At 45.0% G+C, this 23310-nt stretch overlaps 1 protein-coding gene across 3 annotated transcripts in view; it reads right to left on the bottom strand.

Moving 5' to 3' along the window:
• The window catches only part of cracd (capping protein inhibiting regulator of actin dynamics), a 114659-nt gene that overhangs the window by 33538 nt on the left and 57811 nt on the right, over nt 1-23310 (bottom strand). For 2 of the 3 annotated variants that reach the window (XM_085970406.1, XM_085970397.1), the window contains exons 4-6: nt 22645-22713; nt 21966-22157; nt 14044-16447 (exon numbers count right to left, since the gene is read on the bottom strand). In XM_085970406.1, the coding sequence (XP_085826532.1) occupies nt 14044-16447; nt 21966-22157; nt 22645-22713 (2665 nt within the window). The remainder of the gene's footprint in view (nt 1-14043; nt 16448-21965; nt 22158-22644; nt 22714-23310) is intronic. The other variant, XM_085970414.1, reaches the window with a different exon arrangement.

Genomic DNA, 23310 nt, shown 5'->3' with positions numbered 1-23310 from the left:
TTGCTGTCAATCAAGTTGCGGTTGGGCTGTAACCACAGGACAAAGGATTGTTTACACTAGCACTCAAGTACTGTTTACCTAGCACTCAAGAAACCAGCGAGACATTTCAAACTGGGACAGCTCCATTCACAAACCAGTTAAACGAATGGGAAACGCATTATAGCCGCATTCAAACCCATTATGGTCAATGGGGCCAGATCGGTCCCTTTTGTGTAACCCAGATACATCCAGATTTGGGCGCGAAGGTAAAGGCTCCCAATGGGGTATAAAGGTAGCCCCTCAGGAAGCCATTCTCTCTCTCTACCGCCTCGCCTCCAGTGCCCTGCCTTCAAGAGGACTGTCACAGCCCACCCAAAGAAGTGGAATACCAGCAGTTACTTTTGAATTACTGGGGTATCTCTACTTCGGGCGGTGAAAAATCCAAGGCAGACCGCAGGGCATGGAGCAGGCGTTTCAACATCATAGACTGGTAGCATAAACTTTCTGGCCCATTACAAGGCAACCTAGATAGGTATAAGGGGTGGGAACTAAAGGGGAATTTTGTTAAATTGTCATTTTAGTCAATTTTCCCTCGATGTGTCCGTCTTTTCTCATCCCCGTTAAGTAAAAGTGTGCTGTATTCATAATTATTTTCACTGTATAGCAATTTATTCTTTATTTCAATAAAACATTGGTTTTCTTTGCAACAAACCACTGGTCTCATTTTGTCTATATCGCTACTGAAATAAGTCCGGCGGTCAGAACCAAAGGGGAAGCGATTCGAACTGCACGGGGCTGGAACAGCTCAGACACACGGCTGACTGACCAGGCAAAAACGCCAAACCAACCCCCCCCCTTACAAAGTCTGCATCCCTTGAACTTAATGGAGCGGAGCTGAGGGGTATTCCAGGGGGAACCCGTCCTGTGACAGTTTAAACTGACTCTCTCTCTTCCTGTGACAGTTTGAACTGACACTCTCCCGTCCTGTGACAATTTGAACTGACACGCTCCCGTCCTGTGACAGTTTGAACTGACACTCTCCTGTCCTGTGACAGTTTGAACTGACACGCTCCCATCCTGTGACAGTTTGAACTGACACTCTCCTGTCCTGTGACAGTTTGAACTGACACGCTCCCGTCCTGTGACAGTTTGAACTGACACTCTCCTGTCCTGTGACAGTTTGAACTGACGCTCTCCCGTCCTGTGACAGTTTGAACTGACACTCTCCCGTCCTGTGACAGTTTGAACTGACACTCTCCTGTACTGTGACAGTTTGAACTGACACGCTCCCGGCCTGTGACAGTTTGAACTGACACACTCCCGTCCTGTGACAGTTTGAACTGACGCTCTCCCGTCCTGTGACAGTTTGAATTGACACACTCCCGTCCTGTGACAGTTTGAACTGACACTCTCCCGTCCTGTGACAGTTTGAACTGACACACTCCCGTCCTGTGACAGTTTGAACTGACACTCTCCCGTCCTGTGACCGTTTGAACTGACACTCATCCGTCCTGTGACAGTTTGAACTGACGCTCTCCCGTCCTGTGACAGTTTGAACTGACACTCACCCGTCCTGTGACAGTTTGAGCTGACACTCTCCTGTCCTGTGACAGTTTGAACTGACACACTCCCGTCCTGTGACAGTTTGAACTGACACTCTCCCGTCCTGTGACAGTTTGAACTGACGCTCTCCCGTCCTGTGACAGTTTGAACTGACACTCTACTGTCCTGTGACAGTTTGAACTGACACTCTCCCGTCCTGTGACAGTTTGAACTGACACTCTCCTGTCCTGTGACAGTTTGAACTGACACTCTCCCGTCCTGTGACAGTTTGAACTGACGCTCTCCCGTCCTGTGACATTTTGAACTGACACTCTCCCGTCCTGTGACAGTTTGAACTGACACACTCCCGTCCTGTGACAGTTTGAACTGACACTCTCCCGTCCTGTGACAGTTTGAACTGACACTCTCCTGTCCTGTGACAGTTTGAACTGACACACTCCCATCCTGTGACAGTTTGAACTGACACACTCCTGTCCTGTGACAGTTTGAACTGACACTCTCCCGTCCTGTGACAGTTTGAACTGACACTCTCCCGTCCTGTGACAGTTTGAACTGACACACTCCTGTCCTGTGACAGTTTGAACTGACGCTCTCCTGTCCTGTGACAGTTTGAACTGACACTCTCCCGTCCTGTGACAGTTTGAACTGACACACTCCCGTCCTGTGACAGTTTGAATTGACACACTCCCGTCCTGCGACAGTTTGAACTGACGCTCTCCCGTCCTGTGACAGTTTGAACTGACACTCTCCCGTCCTGTGACAGTTTGAACTGACACTCTCCCGTCCTGTGACAGTTTGAACTGACACACTCCTGTCCTGTGACAGTTTGAACTGACGCTCTCCTGTCCTGTGACAGTTTGAACTGACACACTCCTGTCCTGTGACAGTTTGAACTGACGCTCTCCTGTCCTGTGACAGTTTGAACTGACACGCTCCCGTCCTGTGACAGTTTGAACTGACACTCTCCCGTCCTGTGACAGTTTGAACTGACACTCTCCCGTCCTGTGACAGTTTGAACTGACACTCTCCCGTCCTGTGACAGTTTGAACTGACACACTCCCATCCTGTGACAGTTTGAACTGACACTCTCCCATCCTGTGACAGTTTGAACTGACACTCTCCCATCCTGTGACAGTTTGAACTGACACGCTCCCGTCCTGTGACAGTTTGAACTGACGCTCTCCCGTCCTGTGACAGTTTGAACTGACACTCTCCTGCCCTGTGACAGTTTGAACTGACACTCTCCCGTCCTGTGACAGTTTGAACTGACACTCTCCTGTACTGTGACAGTTTGAACTGACACTCTCCTGTCCTGTGACAGTTTGAACTGACACTCTCCCGTCCTGTGACAGTTTGAACTGACGCTCTCCTGTCCTGTGACAGTTTGAACTGACACGCTCCCGTCCTGTGACAGTTTGAACTGACACTCTCCCGTCCTGTGACAGTTTGAACTGACACTCTCCCGTCCTGTGACAGTTTGAACTGACACTCTCCCGTCCTGTGACAGTTTGAACTGACACACTCCCGTCCTGTGACAGTTTGAACTGACACTCTCCCGTCCTGTGACAGTTTGAACTGACGCTCTCCCGTCCTGTGACAGTTTGAACTGACGCTCTCTGTCCTGTGACAGTTTGAACTGACACACTCCCGTCCTGTGACAGTTTGAACTGACTCTCTCCCGTCCTGTGACAGTTTGAACTGACAAACTCCCGTCCTGTGACAGTTTGAACTGACACTCTCCCGTCCTGTGACAGTTTGAACTGACACTCACCCGGCCTGTGACAGTTTGAACTGACACTCTCCTGTCCTGTGACAGTTTGAACTGACACTCTCCCACCCTGTGACAGTTTGAACTGACTCTCTTCCGTCCTGTGACAGTTTGAACTGACACACTCCCGCCCTGTGACAGTTTGAACTGACACTCTCCTGTCCTGTAACAGTTTGAACTGACACTCTCCCGTCCTGTGACAGTTTGAACTGATGCTCTCCCGTCCTGTGACAGTTTGAACTGACACGCTACCGTCCTGTGACAGTTTGAACTGACACTCTCCCGTCCGGTGACAGTTTGAACTGACACTCTCCCATCCTGTGACAGTTTGAACTGACACACTCCTGTCCTGTGACAGTTTGAACTGACACTCTCCCGTCCTGTGACCGTTTGAACTGACACTCTCCTGTCCTGTGACAGTTTGAACTGTGTTAGATCCGTGATTCTGAGAGTATGATGTTTTCCAATAACCACACGGATGCTGTAACTGAACAATCAACAGATGTTTACTGGAGTAGGGTAATCTCAAGACTGGGGTACAGAGGCATGCTCAAGGCTTATATACAGGTGTTGTCACTGCCAGTACTACAGTATACAGGAGCTGTAAAAGTAGTTCTCTCTTAAAGGTACATACACTACAATTCCTCCCCTTTTAGATTAGTAGTATCCATAATATTCAAATAACAATTAACACTTTAACATGTACATTAAACAACAATAGTCCATTTATAGATTCAGTCTTTGGGGCGGCTTCCTGATCCTTTCGGGATTGCGCCTTTCCTGAGGTTCTTGTTCTTGGTGCGGAGGCGATTCTGGCCCCTTTTCATCGGTTAGTTCATCGGGTTCCACTGCTACTGGTTCGGAGGTAGATGCTACCGGTATGTTGGGTTCATCCCCAGGTACGCAAGACATGGGGTTGACTCGTTCCTGTGACGCTAAGATCTGATCAACATGGTGTCTCACAATGTTCTCCCCGACATCCACTGTGTACATTAATGGCCCCTGCCTTGTGCATATCGTTCCGGGTTGCCATTTCTCTGTTCGGTAGTCACGGGCCAAGACTGGTTGTTCTACATTGAAGCTCCTTGTTGGCTTCTCATTGATGTGCTGGAATTGTTTATCCTCAACATTTCTTCACACATTTGGTAAAGCAAGTCCAGACGAGATCGCAACCTTCGGTTAAAGAACATCATGGCCGGGGTCTGGTTGGTAACTGCATGTGTCGCGTTTCGGTAGGCTAATAAGAAATTGTCCACCTTATGCTGTAGTGGAATTTCATCGTCGCACGTGGCCTTTATCGCCTTTTTAAAGGTTTGCACGAACCTCTCAGCCAATCCATTTTTGGCTGGATGATACGGGGTGGATGTGTAATGCCTTACCCCATTCCTTCTCATAAATTTTTGAAACTCTTCGGACACAAACTGTGGTCCATTATCAGAGCAAAGCTGCTCTGGCAAGCCGTTTCTGGCAAATATGGTCCGTAGGACTGCAATCGTTTTCTCTGTAGTGGTTGAGGACATTTTTATCACCTCAGGCCACTTCGAATGAGCATCCACTGCTATTAAGAACATTGAGTCCATGAATGGACCAGCAAAATTAATATGCACCCATTGCCATGGAGAGGAGGGCCACTCCCATGGGTGTAGAGGGGCATGTGGTGGTGCATTTTGGACCCTCTGGCATCCTGAGCAGCTCTTGGTTAGGTCTTCGATTTGTTGATCGATTCCCGGCCACCACACATAAGCCCTAGCAAGGCTTTTCATTTTCACTCCCCCCAGATGACCTTCATGTAGCTCCTTTAGCACTCTCTCCCTTAACTTGGGTGGAATCACCACTCTGGATCCACACATCACTGTCCCCTGGCATACTGACAGCTGTTCTCTTCTGGATGAGAATGCTGGCAACAGTGAGTCGCCATGTGTTGGCCATCCCCTCACCGTCAAATCATATACCCGAGACAGCGTCGGATCATTGCGGGTCTCCTTCTCTATATCCGCGTTAGTTACTGGCAATCGTTCAATTATTGACGAATAAAATATCTCGATAGGGTCCACTGCTGGTGCTTCCTCCACAGTAGGCAGTGGCAGGCGCGATAGCCCATCAGCGTTTCCATGCTGTTTCGTGCCTTTATATTCTATTTCATATTGATTCGCCCCTAGAACCTAGAAACAGGGACCATCTTTGTAACCGTTGTGCCGTCATTACTGGAACGCCCTTCTTAGGATTAAAGATGGAGACAAGTGGTTGGTGGTCAGTCAGCAAGGTGAACTTCTGCCCATGCAGATAGTGGTTGAATTTTTTTACTCCCCATACTAGGCTGAGGGCCTCCCTGTCAATCTGGGCGTAGTTGCGCTCGGCTGAGGTTAGTGGCCGAGACGCAAAGGCTACTGGCCTCGCCAACCCATCTGGGAATTTGTGCGACAGCACCGCTCCAATACCATAGGGTGATGCATCACATGCCAAACGAATTGGTAGTGCTGGGTTGAAATGGGCCAACACCTCTTTTGATGTGATCAATTCTTTACACTTGTGGAAAGCTCGTCTACGTTCGTCATTCCACTTCCATGGTACCCCTGTTTGTAGTAGGGTGTTCAGTGGGTGCAATACTGTGGACAAATTTGGTAAGAACTTATGGTAGTAGTTTACCAGCCCGAGGAACAACCTCAGTTGTGACACATTTTCCGGTGCTGGAGCCTTGACTACTGCCTCAATCTTTTCAGGGGACTTATGTAACCCCTCTTCATCGATGACGTAGCCACAATACGAGATCTGCTTCTGGAAAAACTCGCACTTGTGGCGATTAGCTCGTAGCCCATATTCCTTTAATCTGGTGAGCACCTTCTCCAAGTTGGCGAGGTGATGACTGTCATTTTCGCCCGTGACCAGGATGTCGTCCAAATAACACTGGGTCCCTGGAATCCTTTGCAGGACTTGATCCATCGCCCTTTGCCAAATATCCGGAGCCGATGCTACCCCAAACACCAGACGGTTGTATTGATAAAGACCTTTATGAGTGTTAATCGTAAGGTATTGTTTTGAGGCTTCTTCTCCCTCCATTTGTAAGTACGCCTGGGCTAGATCAATTTTGGTGAAGCATTTACCTCCAGATAGCGAGGCGAAAATATCCTCAATTCGTGGAAGTGGATATTGTACCGTGTGAAGGACTGGGTTCACTGTCACCTTAAAATCCCCACAGATGCAGACCTTCTTTGGTTCCCCAGGCGTATTACTCAACGACCTCTTCATTACAGGAATGATGGGTGTAGCCCACTCGCTCCAGTCTACTTTGGACAGTACTCCTGAACGTTCCAACCCTTCCAGCTCTGCTTCGACAGCTGGTCTGATCGCATAAGGCACTGGTCTGGCCTTAAGAAACTTTGGGCTTGCATTTTCCTCTATTTTAATCATTGCTGTTATGCCTTTTAGTGTTCCGAGTCCCTCCTGGAACACTTCGTTTGCATCAGTTAGCATTTTTGACAGTCGTCCAAGTGTGACGTCGTCATCCTTTTTGGCCTCAACCTTCAGTGCCTGTATGGAATGCCAATCTAATTGTATCTTCCGGACCCATTCATGTCCTAGCAGTGGTGGTCCTCCGTCTGGCAATACATATATATCGATTTTAGGTATTTCCTGGCCTTTATATATCACTTTCACCCTTATTTTTCCTTTGGGGTAGACTTTTTGTCCCGTGTACGTCTTCAAGACAATCTCTGTAGCTTTCAAGGGTATATGTGAAAATAGCCGCTTGTAGTCCCTTTGGTTTATGACTGTTAGGGCTGATCCTGTGTCCAATTCCATTTTCACTTGGACTCCGTCTATCTTGAGTGTAACCCAGATAGTCTGGTGATCCTCCATTTTGGTTACCTTATGTAGTTTCAGACAACCCAGCTCCTTGCTTCCGGAGTCTGTATCACTTTTCTGTTCGTCTGAACTACTGTCCATCACCTGGTGTACCTTTTTGTACTTCTCCTGTGGAGATTTCTTACTGTTGGTTTTCTTCCCAGAACTGCAGACTCTTGCTATGTGTCCTGCTTTTCCACACTGTCTGCACACTTGGTCCTTGAACCAACAATCCTTCTGGTCATGTGTTGTTCTGCCGCAGCGATAGCACTTCCCTGTTCCATGGGACATTTCATTGGTGCCATATTCTTGCGGTCTCCGTTGTATCTCTGCAGCGCCCCTTGTGGCTGCTTCGTGTGATACTGCCATACTGAAAACCTTGTCCAGCGTAAGATCCTTTTCTGATAGAAGCCGTTTCTGGGTTCCTTCACTTTGCAGCCCACACACAAACTTGTCCCTTAACGTATCTGCTAGTCCCGCTCCAAACTGGCAGTGTTTCGATAGCTTGAGCAGTTCCGTTAAGTACTCAGCTTTGCTTTCGTCTTTGTGTTGGTTCCTTTTATGGAACTTAAATCATTCTGCTATCAGCAGCGGTGTGGGGTTTAAGTGGTCCTGTAGGATTTCTACTATGCTTTCGAAATTCTTGTTCACAGGCTTCTCTGGGGTTATTAGGTTTCGCAGTAACCCATAAGTTTTTGCACCCATGGAATTTAACAAAACCAGTGCTTTCCTAGCATCTGGCACTTCATTCGCCCTGCAGTACACCTCAATACGTTCCACATATGTCGCCCAATCTTCGACTTCATTGTCGAACGTAAAGATACTGCCACTCTTCTGCATCCCTGGGTGTGATTTAACTGTCAAAAATGGCGTCTCCCGCGCTTCCCCTTCTTCTCCGCTGGCACAAAATGGCGTCTCCCGCACTTTCCTTCCTTCCCGCGCTCGCCCTTCTTCTCCGCTGCGGCTTCTAAAAATGGCATCTCCCGCGCTCTTCCTTCTTCTCTGTGGCTCAATGGCATCTCCCGCGCTCTCCCTGCGGACACTGTTCAGCCCTTGAGCCCTGGCTGTGCTCTGCGTGTTCTTTTTTTTTTGTGCGCCTTTCCCGTTTCCGCCACTCGGTCCTGAACCCGGCTGTTGTTTTCCCCTCTCTCTCTCCATTTTGTTTTTCCTCGACGCTGCTCGGTTTTCAACCCCCGGCTGCGCCCTGTGCGCTTCACCCTCTGTCTTACCCCGTCGATGCTGCTCGGCTTTCTCTCCGCCGTCGGTCGGCGCCAGCCGCCGCTGTCCGGGAAGGGTCTGCGCTGTACCTGTCGTCAGTCTATTGCTGATCGTCATGGCTGGGGAATCAAGCCCGGCTCTCCACAGCCACCCCTGCGATGTTCACTCTCTGCCGGACGACTGGGCGGTTGCTCGTGGTCGACGCCCGTGTTTCTGGCCTCGACTTTCTTCCACCGCCCTCCCGGAGCGAATCCTCGAAGGGAAATGCAGAGTTGCAGGTAGATTCGAATCGACACTCGTCACCACTGTTAGATCCGTGATTCTGAGAGTATGATGTTTTTCAATAACCACACGGATGCTGTAACTGAACAATCAACAGATGTTTACTGGAGTAGGGTAATCTCAAGACTGGGGTACAGAGGCATGCTCAAGGCTTATATACAGGTGTTGTCACTGCCGGTACTACAGTATACAGGAGCTGTAAAAGTAGTTCTCTCTTAAAGGTACATACAATACAAACTGGCACTCTCCTGTCCTGTGACAGTTTGAACTGACACGCTCCCGTCCTGTGACATTTTGAACTGACACGCTCCTGTCCTGTGACAGTTTGAACTGATGCTCTCCCATCCTGTGACAGTTTGAACTGACACACTCCTGTCCTGTGACAGTTTGAACTGACACTCTCCCATCCTGTGACCATTTGAACTGACACTCTCCTGTCCTGTGGCAGTTTGAACCAGCACTCTCCCATCCTGTGACCGTTTGAACTGGCACTCTCCTGTCCTGTGACAGTTTGAACTGACACTCTCCCATCCTGTGACCATTTGAACTGACACTCTCCTGTCCTGTGGCAGTTTGAACCAGCACTCTCCCATCCTGTGACCGTTTGAACTGGCACTCTCCTGTCCTGTGACAGTTTGAACTGACACACTCCCGTCCTGTGACAGTTTGAACTGACACACTCCCGCCCTGTGACAGTTTGAACTGGCACTCTCTCATCCTCACCACATAAGCAGGACATGGCTAACACCCAGCCTTTGGCTGACAAATGGCAAGTAACGTTCACACCACATAATTGCCAGATAATGACCATCTCGAACCAGAAAAGGCCCAGCTACCTTCCCTTAACTTTCAGTGTCACCGCCATCGCTGAGTCCCCCACCAACAACGTCGTGGAAGCTATCAAAGATCAGAAGATGAAGTGGACCAGCTATATCAACACAATGGTTACAACATCTAGGCAGAGACTGGGTACAACGAGATGGTCACCTCCTGACCCCTCGAAGCCTCTCCACCATGTACAAGGATCAAGTCAGGAGTGTGTTGGAAACTCACCACCCACCTGGATGGATGCAGCCACAACAACTGATAGGGTGAATAAGGAAAAATTCTCTCATTCAGGACAGAGCAGTCTGCTTGTTTGGTGCCCCTGTCATCAGGCTCAATATCCATCCCCATCATTACTGGCGTATCATGGCTGCAGTATGTACGATCTACAGGATGCACTGCAGCAGATTACCAAGGTTGCTGTGACAGCACCTCTCTTCCCTTACCACCAAGAAGGACAAGAGCAGCAATGTTATGGGAACACCATCATCTCAAGGTTCCCCTCCAAGTCATTCACCATCCTGACATGGACATATATCACTATTTCTTCATCGTCTCTGGGTCAAATTCTTGGAATTGACTATCTAACACCACTGAGGGGGCACCACTGCCACAAGGACTACAGTAGTTCATGGAGAATGACCAATGCCTTCTCAGGGCAACGAGGAATCGGCAATAAATGCGGCTTTGCTAGCATTGTCCAATACTGAAAACAGATTTTTTTAAACTATGCTCCCTTCCAGCATGGTGTACCACTAGTCAGTGAATTTACCCAGCTAGATTCAGCAAGATCCATTTCACAATGTGGACCTCGTTTGCATACCAACACCAAAACTTTGATGAAAGGCAGTGGAATTGCAAACTGTGCTCATTTGACATTGGAGGCACTGTATTCATGAAAAGTGTTTGGGGAAACCTTGGAGAGATTTGAAGAGTTATGCATTATTTACATAATGGTAATGTCGTGCCTAAGTGGTATGGTTAAATATTTTGGTAATATTTTCATCATCAGAAAAGATTTGCCAAATTTTTCTTCTTGAAAACTATTGACCTGAAATTTCTTGAGCCAGAAGTGCAAGATTATCAGCCGCCAGTCTGTCTTACCCTTGAACCTGTCCCAGATCCCAGGGACAGGGTCATTTTCATAAACTACAGTGACATAAATCAAGTTAAAAACATGGGGATAGATTTTTGTCTTCACCGCCTGCACAGTCGTCTGGTGGAGCTGATCACCCAGGAATTATAGAACCTACCTGATTTTCATTCCATTGATTGTTCTATAATGGGCGGGCAGGCGATCTGGTTTGACAGACTGTTGCTGATGCAGTGAATTAAAAAATTTACCTCATAATTACATAACCTGTTTGTGCCATCATTGTGACAAAGTGACATTTGGCTCTTGTTTCTCTCTCAAAGAAAATTGGCTTGCCAAACATTTTTTCATGAAAACCATGCCTCTTTAAAGTGAACCACATGTACAAAAACACAGAACCAGGAGTAGGCCATTTGATCCATCAGACCATGTCTGATCTTTATCTTTTAATCCCAATTCTTTGTCTTTACTCTATATCCCTTAATAACCTTACTTCCCAAGTATCTATCTCCTTTTTAAACATCTCAGTTGATTCTGCATCTATAGCCTTCTGCAGTACATTCCACAGTCTTGCAACCTCTTGTGTGAAGAGTTTTTTGGATTCATTTTAAACTAGCTTGATTCATAAGAATGCATGCATAAGAAAATACATCGAAAAGGGCAAGAACAGCCCATCAGGCCCATCAACAATCACCCTAACCGTCAGATGATGCAACCTTGTGCACCACCCTCCCCATCTAATACTGTTGGTAATTCCCGGGGAAGGAATTCTCCCCGGCCATTCCTAATGGTCATTCTTGGGGAAGGCAGGGGGAAGAAAAACTTTAGCTCATTTCAGAAAAAAACCTCTGGGAAATTTAACCCTGAGTCAGAAAACCAATCAAGCATGCTCCAGCAGACCACAGTTACCCATTGGGCATCACAAACCACACCCTTTCCCGTCCCATCCCTCCTCCCCCCTCCCCACACTGCCACATGTATTAATGTCGCTGGACTCTATAGCACCAGAAAAGACCATTTCTGCCCATTGAGCTAATTCTAATCCTAAAATGATGTCCCCTTGTTCTGGATTCCTCTACTAGAGAGAATTTTTCCTTATTCACCCTATCAGTTTTCTTTGATCTTGGTAACGGAATTTCTCCATGGTTAGTGTTGCAACAAAGGGTTATTAGTTTGGCAACAATAACTCCGCTCATGATTCCAGACTTGAATGTTTTTTAGAACAAACTGTAATACATTGACTGATAACAGTCGCCATATTGTATTAAATGACATGCAAATAATACAACCTGGTTCCCAGGCTTCGACTACCTCAAGAATGCTCCCACCCCTGAGAGAAACAGGCATCCCATGTTTCTAAGGCATGGCGTGACCAGATGCAGCCCTCTAGGTGGCTGCGTAACTCATGACCACCTCGAGCATGCTCTCTGCCTTGTGGGGAAACAGGTTCTATTCTTATACTATAATACAACCTTGGCCTGTTACGTAGACATGTTTAGCTGAGGCTGCATTGTTTGGTCTTTACCCCGCTTATAATCTTTTCAGCCTTTGCCTCTATTCTACAAGCTTTGCTTATAATACAGTAAGTACATAGCCAATCTTTATCTTTTACTGTGGCATGTGGTGTCTTGGCAACTAGTCTCTTATCAGTGAATGAGCCTTTTTCTCCTGGGTGTTTATCAATCTGTGCCCTTGTGTTTCCAAACTGTCTGTTGTTCATACATAGAGACAAGATTCAAGTTCCTTTTTCTCCCACATTTGCTCTGACACTAAAAATGTGAAGGGAAATGATGCTGGGATACCCGGCCATTTAAATCATCTTAAAGCATTCTAACAGTTCCTCTAAACACCGCAATCAGATCACCCCCTAACTTCCTCATTTCAAGGGACTATAAAACATGTTTACTCAGTTTATCTTGGTGAAATGTCATTGAACTCCCTCCAGGGCTGGTGTATATTTTCTAAGGTGGGATCCTAAAACAGAACACTCCAAATAAGATCTGACTAGCACTCTGTATATTTGCAGTAGCATTTCATTGCTGCTATTCTATTACCTTTGTGGTGTAGCCCAGCATCCCATTAGCCTATTTTATTGTTTTTGCACCTTCCAGATAGCTTTTAATGACTTACTTATCTAGAACCCTAAATCTTCGTAAGGGGGACCCCGAGCTCCCGGCGGCCTGTCACTTTAATTCACCGCCCCATTCCCACTCAGACCTCACCGTCCTCGGCCTCTTGCATTGTTCCACGGAAGCTCTGCGTAAGCTCGAGGAACAGCACTTCATCTTTCGATTAGGCACTCTACAGGCCTCTGGACTCAACATAGAGTTCAACAATTTCAGATCATAACCTCGGCCCCTATCACATATATATATTTTCTTCTTTTTTTTATCCACATTTTTTGTTTTTTCTTCCCTCCCTTCAGCTGTCCGTCATTCTGCCAGCGCAATTCACACCTCATCTAGAGCCATCCTTTATTCCTTAACCTGTCCCATTTCCACCTTACTTGCCTTGAATATCTTTTAATGTCTCTCAATGTCTCTTAATCTCTCCTGCTTTCTATTCTATCACTGTCCTTCCCTTTTGTTCTTTCATCCCCTCCCCCTTTTCCCAGCCACCAAACTTGCTTTCCATTTCCTGCTTTTTTCCAGTTCTGACGAAAGGTCATCGACCTGAAACGTTAACTCTGTTTCTCTCTCCACCGATGCTGCCTGGCCTGCTGAGTTTTTCCAGCGTTTTCTGTTGTTATTTTGGATTTCCAGCATCCACAGTATTTTGCTATCCTAAATCTTCTTTGTTCACCTACATGCATCTACATCCTGCATGCTTCTCCATTGTAGATCAACAGAATGGCTGTCAAGCTATGATAATGTGGCCATAAGTGGTTCCCAGCACCTACACCAGTTCTCCATGGGAGAAGTTGTATAACAGTATTATTACAGCTCCTGATACAGAACTCCAACAATAGGAATCTAGTCAACTGTGGCTCAGTTGGTAGCACCCTAGTCTCGGAGTCAAAACTTGTAGGTTCAAGTCTCAATCCAGGGACTTGAGCACAAAATCTAAGCTGACACTCCAGTGCAGTACTGAGGGAGTGCTGCACTGTCGGAGGTGCCATCTTTTGGATGTGACATTAAACCGAGATTGCATCTGCCCTTTCAGGTGGATGTAAAAGTTCCCTTGGCACTATTTCGAAGAAGAGCATTATCTGGTCATTATCACATTGCTGTTTGTGGGACCTTGTTATGTGCAAATTGGCTGCCGTGTTTCCTATAACAGTGACTACACTGGTTGTAAAGCGCGTTGGGAGGTCATAAAAGGTGCTATATAAATGCAAGTCCTTCATTTCTTTTTATAGTACAGTGCTCCTGAGGAATTGAAGTGCATGACCCTTTGTAGCAAGGAAAATGTTCTACCACTGTTACCGAAGCACACTGAAACCAAAATACCTACAAAAAATTCACACTTTGCCTACCTTTCTTAATGGAGTCTGACTTTTTGTCTGACCTCTCCCTCCATGGAATGTTGATGGATGGGAAAAAAGATTTTCTATCTTTTATTTCTTCTTCTTCTTTCTTTAATCTGTATGTTTGTACTGAGGTATCATTCTTCTCATCTTCTTTTCTCACATTTGAATCAAGTGAAGCCATTGTGTTTTTGTGATCTGCAATCTCAATAAAGTCTGTCTTGTTTAAGGTATTGTGAGGGGACAGAAGTGGAGTGAACTGTGTAGGCTTGGGCACTAAAGTTGGTTTTTGAGATGGTTGTGGCCTTGATGAAATTTTCTCATTTGAAAGTGCAGCAAGTTTATTTTTAACATGTTTTGCCACATCGATACTACTTAGATATGTAATCCCAGTCTGTGAAATGTCTGAAATGTTATTTGAGCTGTCTTTCAAAATGTTACTATTCTTATTATCTTTGCTATAAGTGCATTGCTTACCAGAAACAGTGTATGATTCACATTCTTTCTCTTTTGCGGCCAGGAAGGCTGGAATTCCTTCCATACTATCTCCAGCACTGTATCGCTTCTTCCTTTTTTGTTCTCCTTGCTGTTCATAGTGGAACCGAAGGGAATAGTGTGTCCTCCGTAATTTTATGCCAAATGGTGATGTATCCATTGCCCCTTCAGTTTGTGAGATCAAATTCATAGCAGCTTGGTTGCTAAAGGAAGGTTGAGCTTGCGGCAGTGAACGTTCTTTCCTCGGTGTAGCAGGAAGACTTGGAACTAGAAATGATGGAAGATCTTTGGCAAACTTGTAGCCTTCAGCAGCATCTGCTATCCTAATATTATGATTATCTGAATGTGAGCCCTCTCTTATGTCTTTGGCTACATCCTGTATAATGTCTCCAGATGTCAAAGACCTACTAGATTCAGAAGAGTCCATTGTACAATTACGTGCAGACACAGTTTCCTCAGGTATATTTTGTTTCTCTGTTTCATGAGAGATATTTATTTTCTCACAATCATTGAGTTTATTGCCATCTGCCCATTTCTGCCATGCAGGCGTTATTGAAAATTTTGCATTAGCAGATAGCGTTTTTCTCAAGCTGCTATGCATACTGGAAACTCTGAAGTTAGTCCAGTCGTCACTAAGTCTGCCATGGACCCTTCTATCTTTTTCTTGCAACCTTTCATCAGAACTTTTAAGAATTTTAGCCCTAATGGTAGCCCACTCAGTTAAAGTTGTTGATCTTGACTGGTCAACTGATTGTTCTGGATTGAATTTGGATTTACCAATTCTACTTCTCATATCATGATTGGATTTATTTGGTTTTTCAACAGGTGGCAAATCAGCAGTTTTTCTCTCTTCTGAAAAACCAAGCAAAGATTTGCAGGCAGTGTCTCTGATCTGTTTCAGATCAACAGCTGTACTACATAATTGAGCTCCAGTAACCAAAATGGCTGTATGAGGAACATAAATTGAAGAAGAGAGCCCTTTACTTGACTTTGGAGAGGACTGTAAGTCATTTGCATCTAAAGAAGGAACTGTTTCTCTTGGATGGGTCACAGGGGTCAGATTAACTTTCTGAAAAATAATTTGCTTTTCTCCTGAAGCAACTTGGAATGAAAATGGCCTTGACATAGTTTGTCTTTGATCTAACTCTTTCCATCTAAGTTCCCCTCGACGTTGCTCCTCTTCCTGTGCCTCAAGGAGTCTTTGCTCTTCTTGATTTAACAGTTCACTGTCCTTTTGCCTCTGGTCTTCTCCCCTTTGTTGTTTCTTCAAATCATGCTGCCTCTTTTCTTCTTTCTGTTGTTTTTGCACTTCCAAATCTTGTTCTCTTTGCTCTTCTTCATTCAGATGTTTGTTTTCAGCAGCATGGAAATGCAGTTCCTCTTTCTCCTGCCTTTGTCTCAGACCTTCTGCCTCAGCACATCTTTGCTCCTTTTTCTTCATTTTCAACTCTACCATCTCATGATATTGCTTTTCTGCTTCCCTATTTTGTTCCTCCATTTCACAATGTCTCTGTTCTTCCTCGTACAATTTCTGCTCCTCCATTTCACGACATCTCTTCTCTTCCTCGTACAATTTCTGCTCATCCAATTCACGACGTTTCTGTTCTTCATGTAAATTTTGCTCCTCCATTTCACGACATCTATGTTTTTCCTCTCGTATTCTTTTTTCTTCAGCTTCCTGTTTTTGTTCGTCTTCCCATCTCTTTTGTTCCTCCAACTCATTATGTCTTTGTTCTGCTTCCTGCCATTTGTGCTTCTTTGCTTCATCGCTGCATCTTTGTTCCTGATCCTTATGAGGCCTTTTTTCTTCCTTTCTTTTTTCCTCTGCTATTTTGTAATGTTTTTGTTCATTCGCAACATGAATCTGCTCCTCTTCTAGCTCATATTCAAATTCATGGACAGTCATATTCTGCATATCCTACAAGTTGCAAAGATTTTAATTAATTCCAAACACTTCTATACAATTTGCACCTATTCACAATAACTTAAATATCAGATACCTCAATCCCAGCCTCAAAAGACGACCCCCACTGCACCAGTGTGCCACTTTTCCACTTCTCTGAATGAGACTGATGATTTAGTGACATATTAGTCCACAGGTGGAGGCTTGAAAGCAGGTCACATATCAACCTGCACACCTGAGTCAGAGTGTGTCAAGGAGGGAACATGTAGGATTAAGTAAAAAATGAGGTTTATGCTCTCAAAAAAGAAAGAAAACATAGATGCTTTATAATCACTGCAACTGGAATGTAAGTTAATAATTCCATCTCTTCATCCAGATTACATTATTCTACTTCTTTGAGATAATTATTTAACCTGATGGAAATAGAATGGGCAAACAGGTGACAAATGCAGTTTAATGTGGATAAGTTTGAGGTAATACATTTTTGGAGGAAAAACCAGGAATGGGAGTATACACTCAATGGAAGGATATGGATAAACAGAGACCTAGGGGTTCAAATAATTCCATGAAATTGCAGTACCGATTGATAAAGCCATAAAAAAGGCCAATAGTATTTTGAGTTTTATAAATAGGTGCATGGAGTAAAAAAGTAAAGAGGTAATTATAAATATATACAAAACATTGGTTAGGCTATAGTTAATGCAGTTTTGGGTGTGCCTTTATAGAAAGGACATTAAATCCATAGAGCACATCCAGTGTAGGTACACCAGAAATGAGAAACTATAGTTATGAGGACAGACTTGAGAGCTAGAAGACTAAGAGGAAATTTTATAAAGCTTTTTAAAATTATGAAGGTATTGGCCTAAAATTTGCGATCGGAGGCTTCTGGATGCCTCCAACTTGTAAAAAATCTACTCATTTACCTGGTGGCCTGGGAGGTATGGAGGCTTGCGATCCTGGGCCTCTCCAAGTACGCGCGGGCAGAGGCCCACGTATCCCAGGGGCGCATGCGGTTCGTCATGCTTGACTAATCTACTGGAATTTTTTGAGGATGTAACTGGTAGAATAGATAAGGGAGAACCAGTGGATGTGGTGTATTTGGACTTTCAGAAGGCTTTCGATAAGGTCCCACATAAGACATTAGCGTGCAAACTTAAAGCACATGGGATTGGGGGTAAGGTACTGAATTGGACAGAGAACTGTTTGGCAGACAGGAAGCAAAGAGAAACATAGAAACATAGAAGATAGGAGCAGGAGTAGGCCATTCGGCCCCTCGAGCCAGCTCCGCCACTCAATGAGATCATGGCTGATCATCCAAATTCAGTACCCCGTTCCTGCCTTCTCCCCATATCCCTTGATCCCTTTAGCCTTAAGAAATATATCCAACTCCTTCTTGAATATATTTAATGAATTGCCCTCCACTGTCTTCTGTGGTAGAGAATTCCACAGGTTCACCACTCTCTGGGTGAAGAAATTCCTCCTCATCTCAGTCCTAAATGGCTTACCCCTTATCCTTAGACTATGACCCCTAATTCTGGACTCCCCGGCCATCGGGAACATCCTTCCTGCATCTAGTCTGTCCAGGCCTGACAGAATTTTATATCTTTCGATGAGATCCCCTCTCAATCTTCTAAACTCCAGTGAGTACAAGCCCAATCGACCCAATCTCTCCTCGTACGTCATTCCTGCCATCCCAGGTATTAGCCTGGTGAGTCTTCGCTGCACTCCTTCCATGGCAAGAACGTCCTTCCTCAGATAAGGCGACCAAAACTGCACACAATACTCAAGGTGCGGTCTCACCAAGGCCCTGTACAACTGCAGCAAGACATCCTTGTTCCTGTACTCAAACCCTCTTGCTACAAAGGCCAACATACCATTTGCCTTCTTAACCGCCTGCTGCACCTGCATGCTTACCTTCAGCGACTGGTGCACAAGAACACCCAGGTCTCTTTGCACTTCCCCTTCTCCCAATCTATTGCCATTCAAATAATAATCTGCCTTCCTGTTTTTGCCACCAAAGTGGATAACCTCACATTTATCCACATTATAGTGCATTTGCCATGTTTCTGCCCAATCACCCAACCTGTCCAATTCGTACTGGAGTTTCACAACATCCTCCTCACAGCATACCCTCCCACCCAGCTTTGTGTCGTCTGCAAATTTGGAGATACTACATCCAATTCCCTCGTCCAGATCATTAATATATATTGTGAGCAGCTGGGGTCCTAGGACCGATCCTTGCGGTACCCCACTAGTCACTGCCTGCCACTCGGAAAACGACCCGTTTATTCCAACTCTTTGCTTTCTATCTGCCAACCAGTTCTCTATTCAAGTCAATACCTTGCCCCCAATCCCATGTGCCTTAACTTTACATGCTAATCTCTTATGCGGGACCTTATCGAAAGCTTTCTGAAAGTCCAAATACACCACATCCACTGGTTCTCCCTTATCTATTTTACCAGTTACATCCTCAAAAAATTCCAGTAGATTAGTCAAGCATGATTTACCTTTTGTAAATCCATGTTGACTTTGTCCGATCCTGTCACTGCTTTCCAAGTGCTCTGCTATTACATCTTTTATAATGGACTCTAGCATTTTCCCCAATACCAATGTTAGGCTTACCGGTCTATAATTCCCCGCTTTTTCTCTACCACCTTTTTTGAATAGTGGGGTAACATTAGCTACCCTCCAATCCATGGGTACTGTTCCAGAGTCTATCGAGTTCTGGAAGATGACCAGCAATGCATCTACTATCTCCAGGGCCACTTCCTTAAGTACCCTAGGATGTAGATTATCAGGCCCTGGGGATTTATCGGCCTTCAATCCCGTCAAGTTCCCCAACACCATTTCCCTACAAATACTGATTTCTTTCATTTCCGCCCCCTCATTAGTCCCTATGTTCCCCGACATCTCTGGGAGGTTATTTGTGTCCTCCTGTGTGAAGACAGAACCAAAATATGTATTTCATTGGTCTGCCATTTCTTTGTTCCCCTGATTCTGACTGCAAGGGACCTATGCTTGACTTCAGTTGGAATAAACGGGTCTTTTTCCGAGTGGTAGGCAGTGACTAGTGGGGTACCGCAGGGATTGGTGCTAGGACCACAGTTATTCACAATATATATTAATGATCTAGATGAGGAAACTAGATGTAATGGCCCAGAAATTCGGGTCTCCATGGGTGAGTACGCACGGGGTACTCACTCGTAGGCCCAATGGAAGTGCCGGTTTCCTGCATACACTGCGCATGCGTGGGAAACCGGCACTTCCGTTCCTCTGAACGAAGAGGTTCAGAGGTCGAACGCGTGCGCGGGAGAGGCTGCGCGTGTGCATCAAACTTAGGTTTTTCTTTTACAGGTTTTCCCAGGAGGGTACGCCTGCAGAATTTAGAAATATAAAAAGCAGGCGTAAGGCCTGCTTTTTACAAGGTAAGTGGTGAATTAATTAAAATTAAAACATTTTTTCCACAGGTTTATTATTTTTAAATATTTTAAAGCAAGGTAAGTTTATTTTTAGCCCCATTAGAAAATAAAATTATTTTTTTCAAAAATTTAAATTATTGTTTAAAATAGTTATTTCATGTAATTTATAGTTTATTTAAAAAATGTGATAAAAAAACATTATTTGAAGATTTAGTGCTATTTTGGGGCCGTAGTATTTATAACTCTTGACAGCACTTCCTGTCAGACTTATGAATGGAGCATTCCCTGCTCCGATTGGCTCCCCATGGCCCACGTGATCCCAGGGGATGCATCGAGCTAACTGCGCCCCTGAGATACGCAAGCACTGCGTGCCGGCAGCTGGACCAGGCCCCGGATCGGAATTCCACGGGGGCCCAGAGCTCAACGGCTGGCGTGCAAGGTAAGTGCAGATCGGGGGCTTGCACCCCCGGGAAGCCCCGACCCGAATTTCTGGGCCAATATCTCCAAGTTTGCAGTCGACACAAAGCTGGGTGGGTGTGTGTGCTGTGAGGAGGATGCAGAGAAACTCCAGTACAATTTGGACAGGTTGGGCGATTGGGCAGATGCATGGCAGATGCAGTATAATGTGGATAAATGTGAGGTTATCCACTTGGGTGGCAAAAACAGGAAGGCAGATTATTATCTGAACGGCAATTGATTGGGAAAAGGGGAAGTGCAACGAGACCTGGGTGTCCTTGTGCACCAGTCGCTGAAGGTAAGCATGCAGGTGCAGCAGGCAGTTAAGGCGGCAAATGGTATGCTGGCCTTCATGGCGAGAGGTTTCGAGTACAGGAGCAAGGATGTCTTGCTACAGTTGTACAGGGCCTGGGTGAGACCACACCTTGAGTATTGTGTGCAGTTTTGGTTGCCTTATCTGAGGAAGGATGTTCTTGCCATGGAGGGAGTGCAGCGAAGAGTCACCAGACTGATACCTGGGATGGCAGGAATGACGTTATGAAGAGAGATTGGGTCGATTAGGCTTATATTCGCTCGAGTTTAGAAGAATGAGAGGGGATCTCATTGAAACTTATAAAATTCTAATAGGAGTAGACAGACTAGATTCAGGAAGGATGTTCCCGATGGCGGGGGAGTCCAGAACCAGGGGTCACAGTCTAAGGATAAGGGGTAAGCCATTTAGGACTGAGATGAGGAGGAATTTCTTCACCCAGAGAGTGGTGAACCTGTGGAATTCTCTACCACAGAAGACAGTTGAGGCCAATTCATTAAATATATTCAAGAAGGATTTAGATATATTTCTTAAGGCTAAAGGGATCAAGGGATATGGGGAGAAAGCAGGGACAGGGTACTGAATTTGGATAATCAGCCATGATCGCACTGAATGGCGGAGCAGGCTCGAGGGGCCGAATGGCCTACTCCTGCTCCTATCTTCTATGTTTCTATGTTTCTATGTAAATGTATATGGTTAATGCTATTGTTTAATATATAACTGTAGAAAATTACATTTATTTATTCAATTACTGTGAATAATTTCACTGTCCAGTGAATAACAGTGCATGGTGGCATAGTGGTTAGCACTGTTGCCTCACAGCGCCAGGGACCCGGGTTCGAATCCGGCCTCGGGTGACTGTCTGTGTGGAGTTTGCACATTCTCCCCGTGTTTGCGTGGGTTTTCTCCGGGTGCTCCGGTTTCCTCCCACAGTCCAAAGATGTGCGGGTTAGGTTGATTGGCTATGATAAATTGACCCTTAGTGTTAGGGGGATTAAATACGCGGGGATAGGGTGGGATATGTGTTGGTGTAGGGGTTACGGGGAATGGGTGGGATATGTGTCGGTGCAGACTTGATGGGCCGAAATGGCCTCTATCTGCACTGTGGGGTTTCTGTGATTCTGTGATTTCTGTGAATCAACATTTCAGAGCACACTTAAATTGTATGATGATTTTTCCATGGACCCCCACTGGCACCTTACTGATATTGTATCACACGCATTATGTGGTGATTGAAAAATGTCCTAACTTTAAAAACAAAAATATACAAAATTCTCACAATAAACTTTCCTAACTTTAAAAACAAAAATATACAAAATTCTCACAATAAACTTAACAGTACATTTACCTGTGCCAGTCTCCCATGTTTTTTTGAGACTCTCTGATTTCGTGGTTTGACAGAAAGTTTATGTTTAGCAGCAGTGTTGTCCAGGCGGCTCATAGACTGTGGAACTGCATCAAGATTAATTGATTCAATGGTCCCACCAGAACTCACGGAAGACAGGGGACTAGTGGGCCATGAAGATCGAACAGGTGTAACCTATAAAACAACAGCTGTATTCAGAACAGACAACTTAGGTTTAAAAATGTAAAGATTTACAAAATACATTAAGGACACACAATGCAAATGGGTGGACTACAATTTTTTTTAGTTTTAGTTTAAAATTAAAAAGAAACTACTGCAGATGCTGGAACTCAAACAAAAATAGAAAACACTGGAACACTTCTGATGAAGGTTTATGCCTAAAATGTTAACTTGTTACTTCTCTCTCCACAGATGTTGTGTTTGACTTGCTGCATGTTTCCAGCACTTATTGTTTATGCTTAACTTAAATATTGGTGCATAGTACTAGATTGTAATGAAACAATTAATAGTATTTCTAGCTGGAATATTAGATAGCAGAGTTTATAGGCATTGTAGAATGATGGCAATTTTGTCACCACTCTTCATTTTCACATTTATTTTCCATCTTGCAAGATGTAAATAAACTGGTCAACCATTTTTTAGTGATGTCAAGCTTTGTTACCTGCTCTTCTGTTTCACTTCCTGTTCCACCTAAACTCAAGGAGCTTAGTCGGTTGGATGGGTCATGGGACTGGAGAAGGGAAAATAAAATGGAAGGATGGATTAAAAAATGTTGATGGTTATAAAAGTGATGATAATTATGAAAGATAAAATGGAAAACAGGGGGAAAGCTACTTAAATCTGAATGGGAATTGTTGATAAACTATGTAACAAAAGGTGCTTTGCACTTTTTGAAATAAACTATAATTTCACCTGCTGTTTATTACAACTAATAGAAATATCTGACTTGCGGGCCCAGAAATTTAACTCAGGCGGTGGCACAAGACGGGCAGTGTTGGATTGGCTGCCTGTTATACGCAGCGCCTCAGGCACTGTGTATAACGGGTGGCCGATCCAACACTGCCCGCTTTGCACCACCGCCCAAAACAATTTCTAGGGCACGGAATCTATTTTTCCCCATGTTCTATTCTAGTTTCAAGACCAAGGTAAACTGCTGCAGGTAAGTAGAATGCAAGAAACTTATCATTGGTGGTAAAGAGGTGAATTTTCCAAAATTTAGGCTAATATTTTGTTTAATATGGTAATCCCTCGAAAGTGCTTGGATAAAATAGTCACTGAGTAGGACTTTGCAATGCCATTGCCCCACTCATGGATTGCTAAAGGGACT

Source organism: Somniosus microcephalus, chromosome 2 (assembly GCF_052327205.1).
Source record: "Somniosus microcephalus isolate GS21.2 chromosome 2, FLI_Smic_1.0, whole genome shotgun sequence".
Classification (NCBI taxonomy): domain Eukaryota; kingdom Metazoa; phylum Chordata; class Chondrichthyes; order Squaliformes; family Somniosidae; genus Somniosus; species Somniosus microcephalus.
Note: the sequence above shows the minus strand (reverse complement) of the source record. Positions and strands in the feature narration are given on the sequence as shown.